The following is a 21,602-nucleotide window of genomic DNA, read 5'->3' as shown; positions in this document are numbered from 1 at the left end:
TTTCAGACCCTGCTGGGGAAACTACAGTAGTGCTTACCCCAGACCCCCTAGCTTAATGGCTTGTGCCATTGGCACTCACTGATTTACACCACCATCTGAATTTCAATGTTAATCAGAGCAGGTTGTTAAGAAACTGCCAACACACCCTGATGACATCAGTCATTGTACAGTCAGTTCTCCTATAATGCGGTAGTTGCGTTCCTGAAAAACACTTTATTATAGAAAGATCACATAGTACAGTTGACAATCCCTTAACCGAAATCCTTGGGGACAGAGGCATTTCGGATTTCGTAATTTTTCGGTTTTCAGAATGGTTAGGGTTTTTTTTTTTTTTTTTTTTTTTAGTTCACCCGGGCACAAGTCACTGACCCACATTGGGGCCTGGGGGGCGAAAATATATTAAAAATTATAATAATAATAATAATTCATAGGTCCAGGTCATGTTTCTTACTTTTGATCTTTTTCATTCTTGTATTTCTTTATTATTATTATTTTATTATTACAGTATTATTGTTATTATTGTTATTATTGTTATCATTATTATTTTATTTTGGTGTATTTTTTATTATAATTTTTATTTACTATGAATAATTATTATTATAATTATTATTACTATTACATTTTCGCCTCCCAGGCCCTGATGTGGTTAGTGATGGGTTTCAGAGCTTTTTGGTTTTCGGAATTTTGGATAAAGGGTTGTCAACCTGTAACCATTTATTTAATGGGATATATGGGGTTAGGACCATTAAGGGGTATACTGTAGGTTCAAGAACAACATGACTGACATGGGACCCACTCTCACTTTCATATGACTGTGTATTGTTAGTTTTTGTGTATTTTTTATAGAGTAATTGTGTTTTAGTTTAATAATATCATTCATTAATAGAATAGGAACATGACAAGGGGTAAAATGCTTGTCACTGTGTTAGTGTAGTTACTATGAGATAGAAAATGGAGCCGTGAAAGAGGGTGCTGAATGAACATGATGGAATAACATGTACTGTAGTGGGGTGTGACTCAACCACTTTTATGATGAAACATTTTTAACCATAAGAAATGTAAATATACTATAAGAATGTTTTAACAAACACAAGAAGAGAAGATGGTTGTTTGAGACAAGTGGTGGAGGAGATGGAGTCAGTCTGACAACGGAGGTGAGGCCTCATACCACTTTATCACATCTAATTTTTTTCAAGATTAATAATTTTTTTCTTCACTTCTACCACTACCAGAATGTTACACACCCATGCAACACATTGTAATTAAAAGCACTAAAGTTAATACTATACAGTACTTGTACCAAAATAAAGCACAGTCCGTGATAACAGGCGTTTGAAGTGTATGGAAGATAAACAAAGACTGCAGGGGTGGCACAACACCTTGTGTCATGCTACACTGAGATAGCAGCATAACTGTGTATTCATACTCGAGTGACAAAATTATGTTTACTCAAGTGTGTAATATCCAAATCGCATCTGCATTATAGAGAATGTGTTCCCTAATACATTCATCATGTTAAAAATAAATTGTGCTTTGAAAACACGCGTTATTGGAGAATTTACCGTACTGATAGGCAAGACAATATTTTGAGGTTTCAAAATAAAAGTAAAAGAACAGAATGGGAATGTGTGAGAGGGAAACAGCACAAGAAATATGCCAAAGTCAGAATCAACGTTTGAGGATTTGCAAAAGCTGTTCTCTTGCATAGTGGGGAAATGAATCTTTGGGATATTGATCCTCAGTTGATATTAGTTCTGTATGTGTGACACCTTCATTTTACAGTACAGCTCTGTTATCTCTATAGAATTATGTTTTCTTTCATATACCATTGAAAAGTGAACAAACGGTATTATCTGAAAATTTATACTATAATTAAATATTTTGTCTAAAATGAGTGATTTAGGTGTCAAGAATCATGAAATTAGATAAAATGACAAAATTTTATTACACTCCCTTCAATTTTTTTTACTGTTCAGTGAAAGGGAGAGTTTATTAATTAAGTGGATGTAAGTGATCACTTTAAAAGAAAACTTCATACTCTTTGAAAATCAGGTTTAAAATCCAAATCATGGCTTTTAGCATGTTTTGCAGGTTTTATTGATATTGGCTGGTGAAATTTCACCATCCCACCCTGAATGAGGGTCAACCCCCACGAATTTGCAGACAAGTTAGGGACTGTGAGTATGAAGGTGTGTGATAACCAAAGTGACTCATTAGGAAGAAAGTCTTCATGGGCTCAACCTGTACAAGGTTTAGAAAATCAAGAGAAGGATGATCTTAGGTTCAACCTGCACGAATTATTAGAAAATCAAGAAAAAGGATGAACTTTCGAGTTAAGTGTATTGGGATGGAAGAATTGAAAATTGCTGGTTTATCCTGAAATAGTGGTGTTGTCATGTAGACAGATATGGTATGTTGATTTACTGGTGGAGTTTATTTTGTAAAAAAAAAAATAAATATCAACAGGAGGAAGAGGAGGAGCCAGCTGCTGGAGGTGAACTCGTCAAGACTAAATCATGCGATGATCTCTTGGCGGGTACGTCTCCGCCACCTCACCACCCCTTACGACGGTCATCCGATCCTAATATTAGAGACAGGTTTGTATTGTTTGTTCAGCTTCATGATAATACAATGGTAGGCTTTAGTAATGAATTTTCATTAATCTTTTATGCCTGTTTATTCTTTGCTCATGGTACCTAACATCATGTTTCATGATGCTACCCTCACATACTTTACTTTACTTTGCATTTTGTGATGAGGAGTTGTCTCATAATTTTCTCTTGATGGTGAGAATGCCATAAACTTGGAAAGTATACCTTAGTAATGAGTGGAACAAGTTTGTTACAAATTTTGATTACTTGCCACTTGTGTGATGATCAAATTGAGATGGTTTATGTTGCATTACTGTACAGTTATGAAGACAATTTCATTTAGCTCATTCAAAATGTTTAAATTATTTATTAATAAAGAGATACCCCCAAGTATTTTCTCAATAATAATTTAAGTATTTTTTTTTTTCAGAAACATCTTACATTTTTTATGATTAATCATTTACTGTATCAGTCAATTGCATGGTTTGTCAGGGATAATACAGTGGGAGCCAACAACTAATTTAATAAATAATTAATAGAAATATGGTAAATATGAAAACAAATTATTACTATACCCTGTACTGTATTAAGCTCAAAGCAGTGCAACAGCTGAATAATTTTATTTTTAGTATAAGGAAATGAATAAATATTTAAAGGTCAACACTGAGCAGACATATGCAGAGATGTAAATAAATGATTCTCCATCACTAGACCTTTCTGATGGATGTTCACTTTGTAATTTTATTTATTGCTTTATCAGTAGCCTCTCATTATCCTGATTAAGCTCGCTGATCACAGTTTTTTATATTTAAGTTACAGAACATTGCCTATTTTATGCCATTAGAAGTGGCCCCTGCTTATCCAGCCACAGGTGACATCTAGGTCAGTCAGACTATCCTATGATGACACAGTGATGGAAGTAGTGCATTGTCTCTCAGGGCGCTGTGTGTTGCCCCAGATAATGTGTTGATGTGTTTTAGGTGCTATACAATGATCCAAGAAGACTGTCAGGGATTTGACTACTGAGGTCAACCTTTTTCATGCTAGATAAAGTGTCACTATAACACAGGTGAAACCAGTTTATCAAAGTGTCTCTTTTTCCCATTGTTTGAGAATAATGCAAATTTAATACTGTATAATTAATCCTGGCACTTGGATGCTAAGGAGTAACCTTGTCACATGGGATGCAGTATTCACCACCTTGCTCATTTGGCTGTAAATGGGTGTCTAACTTTTCAAGTTGAAAAGTTAAGGAGGTTGAGTGCAGTGTCAACCATGCTGTATCCTTGCATACCAAAGGTCTAATATACAGTGTGCTGTATCCACACTGTTCTTAATGGGCAGTCATGCCTATGAGACCCACTTTGACTTTGATAGCATTAGGTAAAATATCTTGCCTAATGTCATTGTTTTTCAAAACTTGAGAAAGTTATCAGTCTAAAGAGGAAACACTACACGTTCTCTCTTGATGGGAGCGAATCATTGAATGATTGTTGCGGGTAAAACCAGTGATGGGAATAGGGAGTGAAAATTATGCCTCCTCGGATTTGTAACAACTTGGATTTTGCAGCTGTTCAGGTCTGATACTAGTAATGTCCACCACTTGTTGAGTTTCAAAGAATATTGAATTGTATTATGTATTCATAAGAGACTACTTTTGTTGATCATTTATCTTAATTTTGGCTACTTGTCCACTGAAAGGCTATTCCTCCAGTAACAAGCACACATGATAGTGTGCTGAATTTATTGTTGAGTTTCCAATGCCTAATGCACAATGGTGGAGGGATTCCAGTACTTCCAAATTAGTAATCAACTTGGGAATCGCCTTTTTGTTCCATATCTGGATATGATTTTGAACACCACTGTCAGTTCCTTTAAATTAAAAAGTGTATTTGTTCAATTTAGGCATCACCCTTGCCAGCAGCACACAAAGACCATCTGTTACCCCATAACCCAAAGATATTAAGACAGTAATCCCTGTTTGGTGTTTGTATGACCTAATACTGGATTTAACTGTGGTACTAGAAATTTTGTGTGAATGTAATGAAGGTCAAGAAGGAAGTGCCTGCCTACTTTAACCCTTTGTGGTTATCCCTTGTTATATTACCAACAAATTAGAAAGATGAATACAATTCATATATTAATATTATTGGTTTTGTAAACTTTTCTGATGAATTTGATTTTTCAGCTGTCCAAACATGGCCATGCTCAACTCAGCACTTGGTGCTGAACTGGCTAATGAAGACACGGGGGCTATGGTTGAAAATGGCAATGAAGAAGAACCAGGTGTTGAAGATTATGATGCTTATGAAGATTCTACCAGTGAGCCCAATGGAGAAAGACTAAATGATGAATCTGAATCATTAACTTTGTGTGAACCTTCGGTTTCAGAATCTGAAATTCATGAATGTGTTAATGTAGTGCCTAGTGAAATTTGTGAGAATGGTATAGAAAATGGGGAGGAAGCAAGTGAATTATTGGGGCGAGAATGTACAGAAATAGAGGCAGAAGAAAAGGATAAGGAAAACACAGAGGACATAAAAAGAGAGGAAGAGGAGATGTTTCCTAATAGACATACAGTTAATGGTACTCGTCGGTTCCGGGGTTTGGCTGAGCAGTCCATTGAAGGATCCACAGATACTTTAGTGGCTGAGGTGGGAGTGATAGCTAGTGAAGAAAAGGTTCCTCAGGAGAAAAATAGTGAATTGATACCTTTAGTGAATGGAGAGTCAGGACAGGAGAGCCCCAAGTCATTACTAAATGGGAAATGTTGTCCCTTCATGAATGCCGTCTCAGGAGAGGAAAGTGAAGTGTGCACTACGACTAACAACAACCGCAAACCTCAGAAGAAAGGTCCAGTATCATCCACGTCAGAGAACGGTTTTGAAGAACGACTAGAAAAGAGGATTGTAAATGGTGTGTCAAATATGAGTGCTGTTATGAACAGTGTCACATCTTCAGGCTGTAGCATCTGTATTCAAAGTAAGAAATTATTGGATGAAACCGTTAATGGGGACTCCTGGCGAAGTGCAGGACTATTGCAAGAAACCTCTGTTATTGGTGGTACTGTAAGAGGGGTTACCACAGGACCAGGAAGTAGAGTGTCACTATATTCCACCCCAATGCACTCCCGGACACCTTCTTCATGTATACCTTCAACACCCTGTGAAGATAGGTAAGTCTCTTAACCCTGTATCTATTATTCTTGTACATTATTGAGAAAATGTGGACTTATTTTATTTTTTGAATCTCCTGTCAGCAAGGCAGGTGTCTAGTAGTCTGTGTTGTGTAGTCCATTATATATTTATCTTGTAGAGTTGCATTTGCAAAGACTCATATCACTTCTTGAAGTCTAGACATGTCTTGCAGAAGGGTATCCCTGTTTGGAGGTAGAAGCTCCAGGTGTTGTCAACTGTCCAGTGTGATCTTAAGTGGCTAAGGAAGCCTAGATCAGTGTTGTGACATGTCACATGAAACACTCAAATGTGCATGATATTTTACTTCAAATGCAATAAAATTATCTTGTATAGTTTAGTATATAAAGACATAACAGGTAAATAATATTACATTAAAGACAGTTTGCACAGAATTCCTGTAATTAATTCCTATTTCACAAATAGCTAAACATTATTTTCTGTGTTGATATTAGACACAAGGCACATAGCTATAGTTAAAAACATGCTTTTATTTTGGATTTTGGTCACATGAATGAGAAGGCTAAAAGTAAACAATGGTATTTTAAAGTATATTTATTTTTGTAAAAACGAGTTAAAAATCTCTAATGTTTAATATCATTGCAAGTAACTGAGACAAGACAAACCAACACACACGTATATGATTATCTGACTAATTTTCTGTACAGTACCTGAAGGTGTATGTGGTTGATGAACAGTAACAGTATCTGGATTTTATGTACACTAGTGAAGAAAAAGCTGCTTTACAGAGGTCATTGCTTCCTAACTGTACAAACACAAAATAAAAAAACTCGATGAGTAACTCCGGCAATCTATCATGAAAGTTTGTTGAAAGGTTATGCAAATATTCCAGTAAGTCCTTTTCCTCTGTAAGGTCTCCTGTGTCATCAAAGTCCAAGTCTGTCATGCCTGTGAATTCTAAGTGATTAGTATAATTTCTTGAAGATACTCAAATATGTCTTGTTAGAAGTGCAAGGCAAGAAAGCAGTTGGGGTCATGGAAATAGTGTTCCTATGACCCTGACTGTGTAGGAAATAGCTATTGGCTCTAGTGCTTCGCTTTGAGCATAAATTCCATGAATCGATAATAATCAATTGTTCTGTATAAGGAAATGGGCTCATTCATTGTGAGCTGTTTACATACACCAGTGCCTGATGTTCACTATATTTGGAAATGCATAGCTTCTTGAATATGCAGTAATTCTGGTCACAACCTGAAGCTTGGAGACAAGTCTTTTGATGACAAACTGCGTCGATGGATGTATGAGTATTTTTGCGAGAAAGCATTTATCTTCTATGGTAACATGCCTTACAGTTAGTAGTTCCGGAGATCTGGGGAATTTGAATTTTCCCTAGACACATGGCCTATTAAAAGGGCTTTGACCCTTGCAAAGACTTACGAACCAGTGAGCATTTCGTGACCCATCATGGTGAGGCTTATGACTACTTTTGGTGGTCACGATTTCAGGTTTGGAAGCCCCTTTACTACTTCTCTGAGAGCACGAAGTTCAGGATCATTCAACTCCTGTATTTCTTTTCTTGTAATATTGTTACTCAGAAACTTCCATCGGCATTCTCATTTGTAATTGCAAAAAATATATTTCAGAGGGAGGTTTAATCTTCTGAGAGATAAGTTGATGGCCAGGTAAAGGGCCCAGGGACTAACTCTATGAAGTCATGGTTAACTTTAATTAATAGCCTGGCTGGCCTTGGTCGCCATTGCAACTTATGGTGGGAGAGTTAATGGGGTTACCTCTTCTTATTTTTCTGTCTTTGGTTATGTCAGAGTGCAGCACTTTTAAGGTGTCTTTTGTGCACTTATTGATCATCAGTCTCTATAAGTCCCTCAGTGAATCTTATTTCTTTCCTGTTTGTCTATATGAGGTTTAGAATTTTCAAATGGAAGTGGAGTAGATAAGCACAATGGTGATGGTGGTTAGAGATCTCTTGTTATTGTGGAGTATATATAACACTGCTGGGGTATTGATTCTTGCAAAATGTAATCATTTTTGTGATATAAGTGGTGTATACATAAGTGATATAAAAAATCACATGAACTTGCTGACGTGCTTAGAAAGTTTGGTCTTTTTACGGCAACAAAAGTGCTGAGAGGTGGTGAAGTCTGTGGTTACTCGCCCAAAATGAACCTCGCCTAGAGTGAGGCATTCCTCACAATGTTGTTTCTTGGGAATTACGTATCTATTGCTTTAGTTTTATGATAGATCTAACCAGTTTAGTGAGTTGTAGAAGAATTTTTCAAGGTTCACAAAACTTCTCCAAACAGAGATGCCATAATTTACATATCATGGCTTCTAGGACTAGAGGTTAGAGGGGGATAAGTACAAAAAGTGTATATGTTTGTAATCATCCACTCTTATAACAAGTTAGTAAGTTAGTTTAAATAATATTTTCTGATGTGTTTAAAATAACAGATTGACTGAATTAGAAAGTTTTAACCCTTCTTCAGGAAGAAAAATAATAGTTTCGTACAGCACCTGTACATATATTTTTGGTCACTGTGAACATTGTGAAACACAATTTATTGACCCTTCTAAACTTAATGTATTATTTCTAAATCCATTTGGAGAAGTACCTGTATAATATAATATTAAATAGCATACAGTATCTAATGTCAGTTCTATAGCACTGTTGATCTTTATGCAGATGTAATTTGATTGGTGGAAAATTGCCTAAATGTTTAAGCAAAGTCTGAGCATCTTCAAGATGCTAATTTTATAAAGTCCATCTGTGACAAAAATAAGGCAAATTTTCCTTTAAGTACAGTACAGTCCATTCTTCTATAACACGGCAGTACTGCTCCTGAAAAACACTGCATTATAGAAAAATAGCATTTTAGTAACCATTGATTCAATGTGAATTAAGGGGTTAGGGGGTTATAGGTTCAAGAACACCAACAACTTTCATATTATTGTTAGTTTTTAAATATATTTTTTTATAAAAACTGTTTTAGTTTAACAATAACATTCATTAATAGAATAGAAGTACGAAAAGGGGAAAATGCTTGTTACTGTGTGTTGCTACGCGTTAGAAATCGGAGCCATGAAGGAGAGTGCAGAACTTAAATGACGAACTAATACATAGTAGAGTGTGACTCAACAGCTTTTAATGATAAAACCTTTTTAAATAATAACATTTTTAACCACATAAGAAATGTAAATGAACTATAAGAACATTTTAACACTCCACAAGAAGATAAAATGGTTGTTTGTGATGAGTGGTGGAGGAGGTGAGGGTTCATACCACGTTATCACATCTCATTTTTGTTCAACAGTTTTAGCTTTTCTTCCTTTTACTTCACTACCACCACTACCAGAATGCTTCACACCCTTGCCACACATTGTAATTAAAAGCAACGAAGTTTAAATTGTACTAAGATAAAGCACAGTCCACGATAAAATGTCTGATGCGTATGAAAGGTAAATAAAGACTGCAGGGGTGGCGCACTGCCTTGTGTGACATAATTCTGTTTCCTTAATCGCGTTATATCCAAATTGTATCTGCGTTATAGAAAATATGTTGTTCCCGTGTAGGATGACTAGAATCGGGGGCAAATACATGTACATTTTCTCCCTTCCATCATTATCACCCATTTATTCTTACGGTTGTAATAGATGTGTTGTGCTGTGGTACTCCCCTTCCACAGCAAAACCTTAAATATCCATCAGGTTTATTGTGGTTTCTTCACATGGTTTGGCCTCACCACATCAGCAACATACCCTCCTCTAAATATTACTCGGTGCCTTACTCTCTGCACACTGTTGCTTCCTGGAAAGTCATCCCTTTCACTGCTGGTACATTCATCACTGTATCTCTTCGTCTCCTTGGTCTTTGTCCTTTATACTATTCGCCTCTTGTTATCACTCACTTCCTATTCTCTCATTATGTCCGTACTACCTGAGCCTACCTTGATCTTCTCCTTGGCCAACATGTGTCACTACAATATGCTCTTCCATATTTCTGTATATTTATATGTTGAGAGTTGAAGATCCAGTATTTGTACACACACATACACATAAGTACATAATACAAAATTTTCATTAAATTGTTTTATGACAGACATTTATATTTATATTTTGAATTTGCTTAGCTGAACTTAGTAATTTTTATTTAATATATCCTTTCCAAGCCATCAGAGTAACTTTCTATGAAATCTTTGTTTATCTCAGGGAGGAAAGACCATGCCTTGTTAGCTAAGAGGAGATTTAGAAGTCTTATATATAATGCCCATTTCCCACTCTGTAAAGTTGGTTGGTGATAGGAAGAACATCCAGCCATAGAACATTCCTCAAATTTGTCTGATGACAATCAGAACACTACTCCTTCAGGGAATCACAGCTAACCCACGCAAGCATCGTACATGGCCGTAAAGCCTGATGATGATAATGATTAAAATTGTTAATAAATGTAATTACAGAATGTAGTGCTAAGAATGTTTTATTTTGCAGGTTTGGCAGTGGTGGGGAGAGCAGCAGAGGCAGTACCTATGCTACTGTTGATGGTCTGCACAATGTTAGTGATGAAGTGACAAAGAGATTACACCAAATCTTACTTCATCATCAGGTATGACACAACTCATAATTATGTTGAAATTTGTTTCATGGGTGGTACTGTATAATGCAGTACCTGTACCTAAATGTTGACCGAGTCGAAAGCCTTGGCTAGGTCGATGAAGGCCATGTACAGGTCACGACGCTGTTGTCTGCACTTCCTGTGTCTGGCGGGCAGCAAAGATCACATCAGTGGTGCCTCGTGATGGTCTAACGTCACATTGAGATTCTGGGAGGAAGTTTTCCGCCTCAGGAAGACGTCTGTTTCGGAGGACTCAGGTTATAATCTTGCCAGCTACTGACAGCAGCGAGATCCCGCGGTAGTTGCCACAGTCTGACCGGTCTCCCTTGTTCTTATAAATATTGACAATGGAAGTTTCTTTAAGAGCTTGGGGTATTTCCTCCTTTTCCCATATAGTCTCCAGGAGAGAGTGGAGATGGCTGGTAAGCAGAAGTCCTCCTGCTTCATACACCTTGGCTGGGATTCCATCAGGTCCTGAGGCTTTGTTATTTTTCATCTGTTTGATGATAGTAGCTACCTCATCCAGAGATGGAGGATAGATGAGGTGGGTCAGCTCTGGAAGCTGAGGGACCTGCTGGGTAGTCAGGACATCCACATTGGTGTTTCGATTGAGCAGCAAATGGTAGTGATCTTTCCAGCACTGAAGAATGCCTTCTTCATTTTTAATTAGGGAGTTACATCGGATGAGAGGAGGGGGGCTGCACCACGAGTGATTGGTCTATAAAATGTTTTAGTGGAATTGAAAAAATCACGGATCTTATGTTGATCTGCATGCTTTTTGCATTTCACATTCTTTATTTTTAAACCAGTCTGTCTTTAGATTGCAAAGTTCGCGCTGCAGAGTTATGACTAGAGACTCCCGGCAGTCATCTCTGCCTGTCCCCGTTGCCACTCATCCGTCGCCACAGGACTTGTGGGGGTATAGAGATTTTGATGATGATGAGCTGTGCGTGAGTTGATTTATGTGGTGAGGCAGGAGAGCAGACTGCAACCACACATCTTGGCTCTCCCTTTACCTGATCCAGTGTTGCAATGACTGGGGAGAGGGAGAGTTGCAATGGACTGCCGATGGCCCAGTTTGTTGGGTTTCACCTTCGTAGACTGTCCATCATGATTGCCTTCATCCAGCGGTGTAGTCTTTGGGTTCCCATGGTGGTCACCTCTTCCGCCTATACTGCCGTTGGGGTCTTGTTGGAACTCTGAAAGCATGTCTGCCTGATGCGGGGCTCCACCACAAATTTTTCGCTCGGGGTTTGCTCCCGTAGCCTTATACCTACCAAGGTTAATTTGCAAGGCAGCGGGGCGACCCGGTGGGTGATAGTCGCCAGGACGTGTCCACATGTCAGTGGTCCCATGCGCTGTCCTTCTGGGGTCCACTGCTGCTCCGAGATCCCCTGCTGGTCTAACCTCGGCCCACCCAATTGCCGTCTGTTCCCACGGGGAGGCACAGCAAGAGTCTTGATTGTGAAGAGGCTGTGTACTGGCAGGCGAAGACAAGTGAAAGTTTCTTCCCTGTTCACCACGAGGGTTAGCCAGCGGAAGTAGCTGAAAGCGAGAGGGAGCAAGCAGCACTTGAACCTTAACACTAACTTAATGCTGCCACACTAGATGCATTACACCACCTTGTGCACACACACACACACACACAGACAGACAGACACACACCTAACACAAAAATGAACAGTTAAGATAAAAATCTCCAAAAAAGAAAGAAGTACAAGCGACGGGGGGATGTTCAGAGGCAAGCGAGATGTTCAGCGTTGGATTTATGTGGTTGGAAGTTTTGCGTCCATCCTTTAATATAATAATGGTTGAGAATGTCCCAAAACTAAAACCCTGCTCATAGACCTACAAATGAAACGTTGATACGGCTTCTACAAGACTGTACCTAAAGATGTCAGGGTAAGTCACCATATCAGAATAGTGCCATAGGTTTGAAAGTACAGTCTCTCTCCCCATGGAGTTGGAAACATCAAGTGGCACAAAAATAAAAATTATACGGTCCTCCACTAATTTTAAAGTGTTGTCTAAGCAAAAAACGAAAAGGCTACTCTCTCCCACAACATATGGAGGACCAGTGGAGCCAAAAGATCATGGTGGATGTCCCCCACAAGATTAAAAACATTGGTTGAACTCGAGAGACAAGTGTTAACCTTTTCCCTTTCTGTCCTTAGTCTTCTCTTGTCCTACTCTCTTCCCACCTAGCCTCTTTATCCCTCCCCTTGTACTCCTTCTTCCTCTTAAACTTCCTCTTGTTCTTCTTCCTCCTTGTTCTTCTTCATCCTCATGATTTTCTTCCTCCTCATCCTTTTCCTCCATAGTCTGTCGCGCGTTTTTTCTCAGCTGAGAAAAGATGCCCCGCCCCCTCCCCAAGAGTTACAGCTGATTAGCTGTTGCAAACCTGTCCAATTTTGTCCTGAAGTAATTATGTATTCCTAAATGAGTTTATTCATAATCGTTGGGATGACTGTTTCTGATGAGAAAGATATTTAGCTAAATTATATAAAGATACACACATTCATTATTTCAAACATAAGTACGTAGGAAGTTTATCACAAGTATTGTACATGAATTGACTGTTAAACTCTGGTCGCAAATTCAGGCTTTCGGAGGATGCATTTAATATATACTTATTTTTACCAGCATAACGCATACTAAGACAAATTATGTATCAGTAATACTACATTATGCAAAAACAACATTTTAAAAGATCATAATCACATTGAAATATTACATGACCGTTAGCAGAGGCGGGAAAAATATGAAGTTGTTCGCAGTCATTTTTCCCGCCTCTATTCACTGGGTTTGGTCTTGTCAAGTGGTTTGTCTTGTTCACTTCATCATGTATATTCCTTAAAGGACAATTAGTTATATTATACTACACCCAAAACCATACTGAATAGACTCCAAATACAGTAGTTGAGTTGATGTATTCATGTTCGTAAACCATTTTCAGTCTGAGGTAGAAGCTCTAAAGCGAGACCTGCAAGCCACTAGACAGGCACTGTGTAACCAGGTTCTGCACAACCGCTGTCACCACCACCACCATGACCCCACTGAAGACCAGGTTAGTAGTGCGCTGCATACAGTACAGTATGTATTGATGTGTTTTGTGATTTACCGTAAGTTGCAGCATATAAGTCGACCCGGCGTATAAGTTGACCTCAAGATTTTTAGTTCAAAATTCAGGTTAAGGCTTTTACTTGCCGTATAAGTCAACCCCCCAAGGTCCAAACATAGGCTAGGCTAGAACTGAAATGTGGATATAGCCTATGGCACCTTGATAGTACCGCTATATTTGGTATGATAGTAGAACATACTGTAATGGTACACCTGGCTTACTATCCGCCATTTGCATCAGCTGGTGTAAACAAACGGCCAGTGGCGCCACCAACACCACGCAGCCAGCTGCGAAACTACGGGTCCGTTACACTGTTGGCACACAGCTTAGACTTAGACTGTCATCCCATATCATAGTACCGGATAGTTGTCTGGCTGGCGGCCTGGGTTTAGTGGCGTTCTGATCGATTGTTTACTGTGCATCAGCTGTTGGAAATGGCGTGTGGTGTTGTGTTCGTTTAATTATAGTGGAATTTACTATTTTATTATGATCTCTATGTTAAATAAGTTTACCAAGCATGAATTTCAGTAGGAAATATTAGTGGCAGGCCATGGAGTTACGCAAAATGACGCACAGCGAGTGTTAGGCAGGCTGTTCCACTTGTTTACCACTTTGTGGTAAAGCTTCACATTTTATACTTGGCATACAAGTCGACCTCTGGTTTTGGAGATATTTTTTCAAGCTTAAAATGTCTACTTATACGCCGCAACTTGCGGTATTTATTTTGTATTAATGTTCTTAATTATAACGGTGACTGATTAAAACTGGAGCGAAGCTTAAAATTTGTATAATATCCTCGTTGAGTTTTATACACTTAGGGATTTTTTTTTATGTAAAAAGCTAATTTTTGTCATAATAACGCTAGAGAAGTTTAAGGTAAATTTTAAAATCTTTTAATTTCATCTCAATATTTCTCTCTTTTAAGATGTCCCTGCCAGAAAGTGTAGGGTCAGGGTCTGGTGGATCTGTGGGTCAAGAATCTGGAGTGTCAGACACTTCATGGGAAGCTGTGGAAGAAGGTGAGGCTCGCCCCACACTCTGGGTGCCAGACCATGCTGTTGACTCCTGCACTGGCTGTAACACACAGTTTTGGATTGGCCGACGCAAGCACCACTGCAGGTCAGTCTCCAGGTGAAGGAATTGTCTTTTTTTATTATTTTTGAATAAATGAAAAGTTGCTGAGTTTTATCGGCGCAAGATAACGTTTAAGTTCTATGATTTAAGGCAAAAGGTAAGACTATATGCAAAAACTATGGATTATAATCTACGTGAAATTCAATAATTTGTATGTACCAAGTTATTCAGCATTTTTTCTTCTAAAGTTAATTGCGATTTGGCCTAGTAATTTCCATTAGTTTTATTCCCCAGAACTCAATAAGTGGTTGTTAGTGTTTTCCTATCTTAGAATATATATACCAGCATAGTAATCTCCCCTTTAGCCGACAAATTGTTCAGAACGTTTCCGCGTTTGAGAGATTTCCGGATACGGTACAGTATTGCCAAATTTTCTTATCTCCGGAAAGAATCGCACATGTAAGGAGTTTTTCTGGTCACTGGTGAAGTTTCCAAGTTGGAATGAAGCCGGACAGACACACAGCTGTATTTATTTATGCAAACACTACTGTACACATTCAATACAGTGTACGTACAGTATTGTAAATAAATAAAATATACTGTACTACTGTATACAGTATACTATACTGTACTCACCAGCAGTGGTTGTCAACTTGAGCTTGTGATGCAGGCAGCCCAAATAGTGATATGATGATACAGGATGGCCTGCCTTTGTTCTGTAGCAGATGTTGCTGTCGCTCTCCTCTCCCTCCATGGAGGGATTGTACATACACCCTCTACACACTAGCATACACTATCTACTCTGTTATGTATGGTATAGTATACATACAGTAACTGTAATCGATTTTACGTCTTAGCACTGCTATAATGGTATTTCTGGCTGATCATGCGAAAACAATAGTGAGCGAGTGAACAAGCTTGTAAAATGGCAGCTAACATTGAACTAATAGTGTCATGATGCTAGAGTTTAAAAAGATAGGCTGCAAGATACATTAGCCAGTCTTAGGCATCCCATGCAGTCACATGGCAGTAGTATCTCTTGAGCACTCTTGAGCCTACCTACCTATGTGCTTGGCACATGTCGATGCATTATGTAATCTTTGGGAAATTCATTTGAATGCGCACAATTTCTCAGAATGCTGAAAAAGGGAGGGGAATGGAAATTCCCGGGGAACTAAGATTATGGCTAACGGGGAGATTACTACTGTATATATATATATATATATATATATATATATATATATATATATATATATATATATATATATATATATATATATATATATATATATATATATATATATATATATATATATATATATATATATATATATATATATATATATATATATATATATATATATATATATATATATATATATATATACTGTATATATTTTTCTAAAATTTATGGTCAAATTTTATTTTGATCAAACTTATCCACTAGTTTTAACTAAACTTGGTTTCTTAAAGGGTATGAATAAAAAGTTAATGTTTCTATAATATCAGGATGATAGGAAAAAAATAGTGGGGGAGGATAACTGATAGGGTGTCCCTCTACTACAGTATTTTGGATTTTGAGGTCAGCATTGATGCTTTTTAAGGGTATTATGAGTTCCAGATTTTTATTTTTTATTTTTCTATTGTTGGGCTTTGGGGAATATCTTTTACTTACTGGCCATAATACTTGGTGCAAACTGCAAAATGCAGGATCAGATTCATTGTGTGCTGAGTCCTAATTAACTCCTGCTTCTTGTTTTAATATATTACAAGTGCTAGAATAAACCATCACCTGTGTACAGTATATGTAACAAGTCATGTAGGAAACATTCCATCCAGAATAATGATGCAGATAATCAGTGTGATGTTTTCCTTCATTATAAAAATTTGGGGGATTTTTTTGCAGGGATTATTATACAGTACTGTTTCAGTTATGGTAATATGTTGGGGTAGTTGTTATACTTCCCCAGATTCTTTAGTTGAGTTAAGCAGCACCATTTTCTGTCCATCTTTGTGTTCTGGATTTATTGTTTGGTTCATCACTTCCTTACTAGTTAAAACTTTAAAGAAATTACTTGAATACTGTTTGTATCTTAGTAAGATGTTGCTATGTACTAGATTCTCAATGATGCATTGCAGGTTAGTGTCACAGACGGGGGCAAATGTCTGTCTTGGAAAATATCCTTGATTTCCTATTCTTGTGGGACATTAAGTAGTTTCACTATCCTTATTTTCTGTTGTCTAAAGAAAACTGTATAAATTCTGAAGGCGATTGTCCTTCAGGCCATGTAATCATATCCTCTAAACTGTATTGTATTCTAAAATTTTGCTGGACCGTGTACAGTTTATGTTCATTGGACAATTATGATTGGATTTAAATATTTTTATCTTTCTTGAACCCTTATACCTCAGACCTTCACTTATAACCTGCCTGGCGAGGATCAAACTAGCCTGGCTGCTCCTAAGAAACTTGCATTTAAACTGCTTAACTTTATGCATCTAACCTGGGAAATATTTGATTACATCATCTCTTTGGAAATCAAGGCATTGTAACCTTTTGGCTTAGGATGTCCACACTAGTTGCTGTATATTGCAGAGATTGTTACCTACTATTAGTTAAGCTTAACTCATGTTGCTTATTTCTCTCTTTGCTTCTTTTTTCACTTGATTTATCATATTTTAACATTGATCTATTAAGGGCTTTACTAAAAAAAAAGTGTGGTTGCATGGATTTAAAAATACTGTTCACAAAAGCCTTCCCAGGGATGAGGATAGCAAATTTTAAGAGGCCTTGATATTAGGAGATCAATAATTAATATACCTTAATGATCTAGAGGATTTTTGCAAGCTAAAGGTCATAAAAGACTCTTTAGACATTTGCATCAGAGTATTGCAATTTAGAAAGAGGTTAGTTTTTAAGATGGATCGTGTTAAATACGTTTGAGCTTCAGGTGTATTTTACAAGTAATTTTGCAGTATTTCATTGGCATAAATTTATAGCATTTATTTTAGAATACAGTACAGTATACAGTACCCATTTGATTATGTATGTATATGTAAAGTTTGGTACAACTAATTATGTTTTGCCATCATAATAACTGTGAAGGTTTTAAAGTTAGAGAAATTAAAGTGTCTTTCTTGTTGATATAGCGGATCATCTTGTTCAAGTGTTCAGCCACTCGACCAACAGGAGGTAGAGCAACGGTTGTTTATGTCTGCTGGTTCTCACTAATACTGAGCTGTGCTGCCATATGTGTGATCACTACTAATATGAGTGATAATGGCAGAATATAACAAATGCTATTTTTTGTCATAGCAAGTTTTTCACTAATTTTTGTTTTGCGTATTAAGTTTTACGCTAATTGATATTTTTTTCTTCACATTATCGAGTTGTTTACTAAAACTTAACTTTTTGTTTAAACTTTGGAAATTATATTCCTTGATAGTATCTAAATTATAATGCATGAAGACAGAAAGAGGCTCAAGATAGTCTTTTTAAGAAATCACTTAGCACTTAAACTGCTTAAGAGTAAAGTTGAAGAGTAGATAAAGGTGTCCCTTAATGACAGAGCATCTTGGTTAGTTAAATGAAGGGTTGTGAAAAATTTGAGAAATATTAAAAGTTTTGAGGTGTGTTTGGAATTGCACTGGCTTCCAATTAAAGCTTGGACAGAGTTCAAACTTTGCCTAATGACTTTTAAGGCATTTATGTTTGATTAGCTTAAGTATTTGTCCAACTTATTAAATCCTCAGACCACAAGCTCTGAAATGATTTTGCATAATAGAGATGGTCCCTCAACCTTGAGGAGACTAGAACAGTACAGTACGGGAATGTTCTTTTGCTGCCCGATCCTTTTCCTATACAGCACCCAGATTGTACAGTTGGTTGCCTGCAGCCATGAAGCAGCTGACTTCTGTTGAGGCCTGGTGAGGCCTTTTGAGAAACAAAAGACCAGCTATTATTATTTTTTATTATTATTAGTGTACTGTATTATGCATCTGCATATTCAATGGTTTATTCATTAATCAGTTTCTCAGTGTGCAAGTAGCCAGATTGAGCCATCATTTATCACTCAAAGGTAATAAATAATCTTGTTAGGAAGGTTTATATCCATATCAAATACTATACAGTATGTTATAGTGACTGTTGTAAGCTGATTTGATGACAGCTCTTACAGGAAAGCATCTTAAATGAAGACCTGATACAACTTATCCTTATATAATATCACAGACTAAAGTTAGGAGAAAATAATTTGCATTGCTGGAATCCTTGCAAGACAGCGAATAATTTGAATATAAACGTCATATATTTTGAACAAGAGATAAAAATTAATCGCCTGTATCACATTACAGTAGTGATTTAAGAGTTATATATATATATATATATATATATATATATATATATATATATATATATATATATATATATATATATATATATATATATATATATATATATATATATATATATATATATATATATATATATATATATATATATATATATATATATATATATATATATATATATATATATATATATATATATATATATATATATATATATATATATATATATATATATATATATATATATATACACACACATACATACACAGTCGACCCTCGTTAATTCGGACTAATAGGGGGGGGGAAGGGTGTCCGTTTTAGCCGATTGTCCGAATTAACTGATTTAGGGGTTAATATTGCATTATATTTCAAAGAAAATGCAGTGAGTTTGTCCTTAGCCTTGCATACCGTATATACTCGTCTATAACCCCCCCCCCCCTCGTTTATAGGTCGACCCTGTTTTTTGACCAAGAAATCGTCAATTTATAATATTCCTCGTTTATAGGTCGACCCACGTTTTTGAGGGTAATGGAACAACAAAACCTTCAGTAAAAACACTTTATGTCCTATAAACTGAGGCTCGCCATGCCTGAAACACCGAGTGCCGAAGGCAAATTGTTTCCCATTTATTATTACGACACTTTACACTGAAACGCAGGTAGTTTCAACAAAAATATTGTATATTTCCATTCAAGTATTTATTCAAGTCAATTAGGAGGGACTAGTATTGTAATACAAAAGTTTTTTAACAAAACCATTCAAAAAGCGATTATGGTAACATCTTTTGAACGAAAGAAAGCGAAAGTCATTGTTTTCGTCACGATTTTATCCCACTTTCCACTGTAATACGTACGTAATTTCAGCAAAAATATTACATTTCCGTGAATGTATTATATCAATCACAGTATGAATAGAATATCATTGTAATATAACAGTATTTTAACCGAAAACTATTAAAAAAACGAATAACATCTCAAGAACATCGGAAGCTTAGGTAAAGTCTTTTGTTTTTGTCATGTATTTTATCCTATTATACATTGAAATACATCACGTTTCAGCAAAACTACTATTTATTGCCGAGAATATATTCATTCAGGCACAGTTAAGGTAAAATATACATGTGATGTAACAGTTTTTTAACTGAAAACGATTCGAAAAACACGTGTACCGTCTAGCTGATACTCGACAGCTGGTGGTGCATCATGCGTCGTAAACAATAGGAGGTTGAAGTCGATTACTGGGTATTATATTAAGTGTGAAATATCGAAAAGGTTTTTATTACCGGTATTTTTTGTAGATCAATGAGAACTGTGATACCATATATATGATATGATAAGTTAGCCTGTGCTAAGAACTTCAACATAGACTGCTGAAAACACTTTGTAAGGTAATTTAGCCTATTGTAAGTTGGTGAGTTTCATTTGCTGAAGGAACTGCACAACTTTTCATTACTAATTGGTACATATTTTACGTTTCCATTGTTTACTGGCAGTAAATGTAAATATTTTTCATGTCTGAAGCTAAAAGTTGCATCCTCCCCCCACACACTAGTGGTGGTGATGTTACATTTAACCAAAACGACGCTGGTGTATTATCAGAGTAGTGGGTGGACCAGCATTTTAGCTTAAGGTCCACGTAGGTAATATTCCTACAAATCTAAAAAAAAAAAAAAAAAAATCAGATTTTGTCCGAATTATCCGAAATCCGGATTAAAGGGGTCCGAATTAACGAGGGTCGACTGTACATGGTGGTCCCTCGGTTAACGAACGGTTCGGTTAACGAAATTTCAGTTACTCGGATTACCTTCCGTAAGAATCATCAATTTGGTTAACGAATAAAAATTTGATTAATGAAATCCTTACGAAAATCACGTTTTGTTGTATCAGCTGATGGGCTAGTCTGCCCATTCAGTAATCTGTTCTATGTTTACATTCGTTTCCAATGGCGTAAATATCAATAAAGTTGTGCTATTTAATATTTTTGCATGTTTTATATTAAAATTATTAGTCATTTTAACATTTATCTAACATATTGATAATATATGCAGTACAGGGAACTAGTTTGTTGTGCGCCCATCAGATGCGTGAGTCGGTCACAAGGCATCAGTTGAGGCTTTGTTTACAGTAAAGTGAACATTGATTTTGTTGGTGTCTTGAATATTTTTGCATTTTTCATTGAAATTATTGGTCATTCTGAACTTTAGTTAACATATTGATAATATATAGCGCAGTGCAGTGTTGATTTAAATAAAATAATCTTGAGTTACGCTTAGTGAACTTAAAATTTTATTGGTGAAATGACTGCATCAAGCATGGGTTCCGTGAAAGGTGATTTCTCCTCCATCCCCACTTTCTTCTCTTCTCCCTTCTCCTCCACCCCCACTTCTAATTCCCATCATCATCATCAACCAGGAACCGTCTACATTCACACCTCAAAGTAAGTGTACTTTGCATTTTTTTTTTGTATGTACATTTCGGTGAGCTGGAACCAATTACCCAATATCCCATTGAAACAATGGATTTGGTTAACGAAATTTTCAGTTAACAAACGACCTTCTGGAACGAATTGTGTTCGTTAACCGAGGGACTACTGTATATATATATAAAACACCTGTGGTGTAATGGTCAGCGTGGTCGCCTCGCAAGCAAGCGGACCCGGGTTCGATCCCCGGGCAGGGTGAAAC

The 21,602-nt window shown here is 36.7% G+C and overlaps 1 protein-coding gene across 6 annotated transcripts in view; it reads left to right on the top strand.

Moving 5' to 3' along the window:
- LOC121861774 (myotubularin-related protein 3-like) overlaps nucleotides 1-21,602 on the top strand; it is a 56,581-nt gene that overhangs the window by 20,816 nt on the left and 14,163 nt on the right. For 4 of the 6 annotated variants that reach the window (XM_042359664.1, XM_042359662.1, XM_042359665.1 and 1 more), the window contains 5 exons: nucleotides 2,467-2,597; nucleotides 4,780-5,766; nucleotides 10,251-10,365; nucleotides 13,331-13,441; nucleotides 14,421-14,626. In XM_042359664.1, the coding sequence (XP_042215598.1) occupies nucleotides 2,467-2,597; nucleotides 4,780-5,766; nucleotides 10,251-10,365; nucleotides 13,331-13,441; nucleotides 14,421-14,626 (1,550 nt within the window). Of the gene's footprint in view, nucleotides 1-2,466; nucleotides 2,598-4,779; nucleotides 5,767-10,250; nucleotides 10,366-13,330; nucleotides 13,442-14,420; nucleotides 14,627-17,719; nucleotides 17,763-21,602 lie in introns of all 6 variants that reach the window. The other 2 variants (XM_042359666.1, XM_042359663.1) reach the window with 2 other exon arrangements.

This window comes from Homarus americanus, unplaced genomic scaffold (genome assembly GCF_018991925.1).
Source record: "Homarus americanus isolate GMGI-L3 unplaced genomic scaffold, GMGI_Hamer_2.0 scaffold8148, whole genome shotgun sequence".
Classification (NCBI taxonomy): Eukaryota; Metazoa; Arthropoda; class Malacostraca; order Decapoda; family Nephropidae; genus Homarus; species Homarus americanus.
The sequence above is the reverse complement of the archived record's forward strand: the minus strand, read 5'-3'. Positions and strand labels throughout refer to the sequence as shown.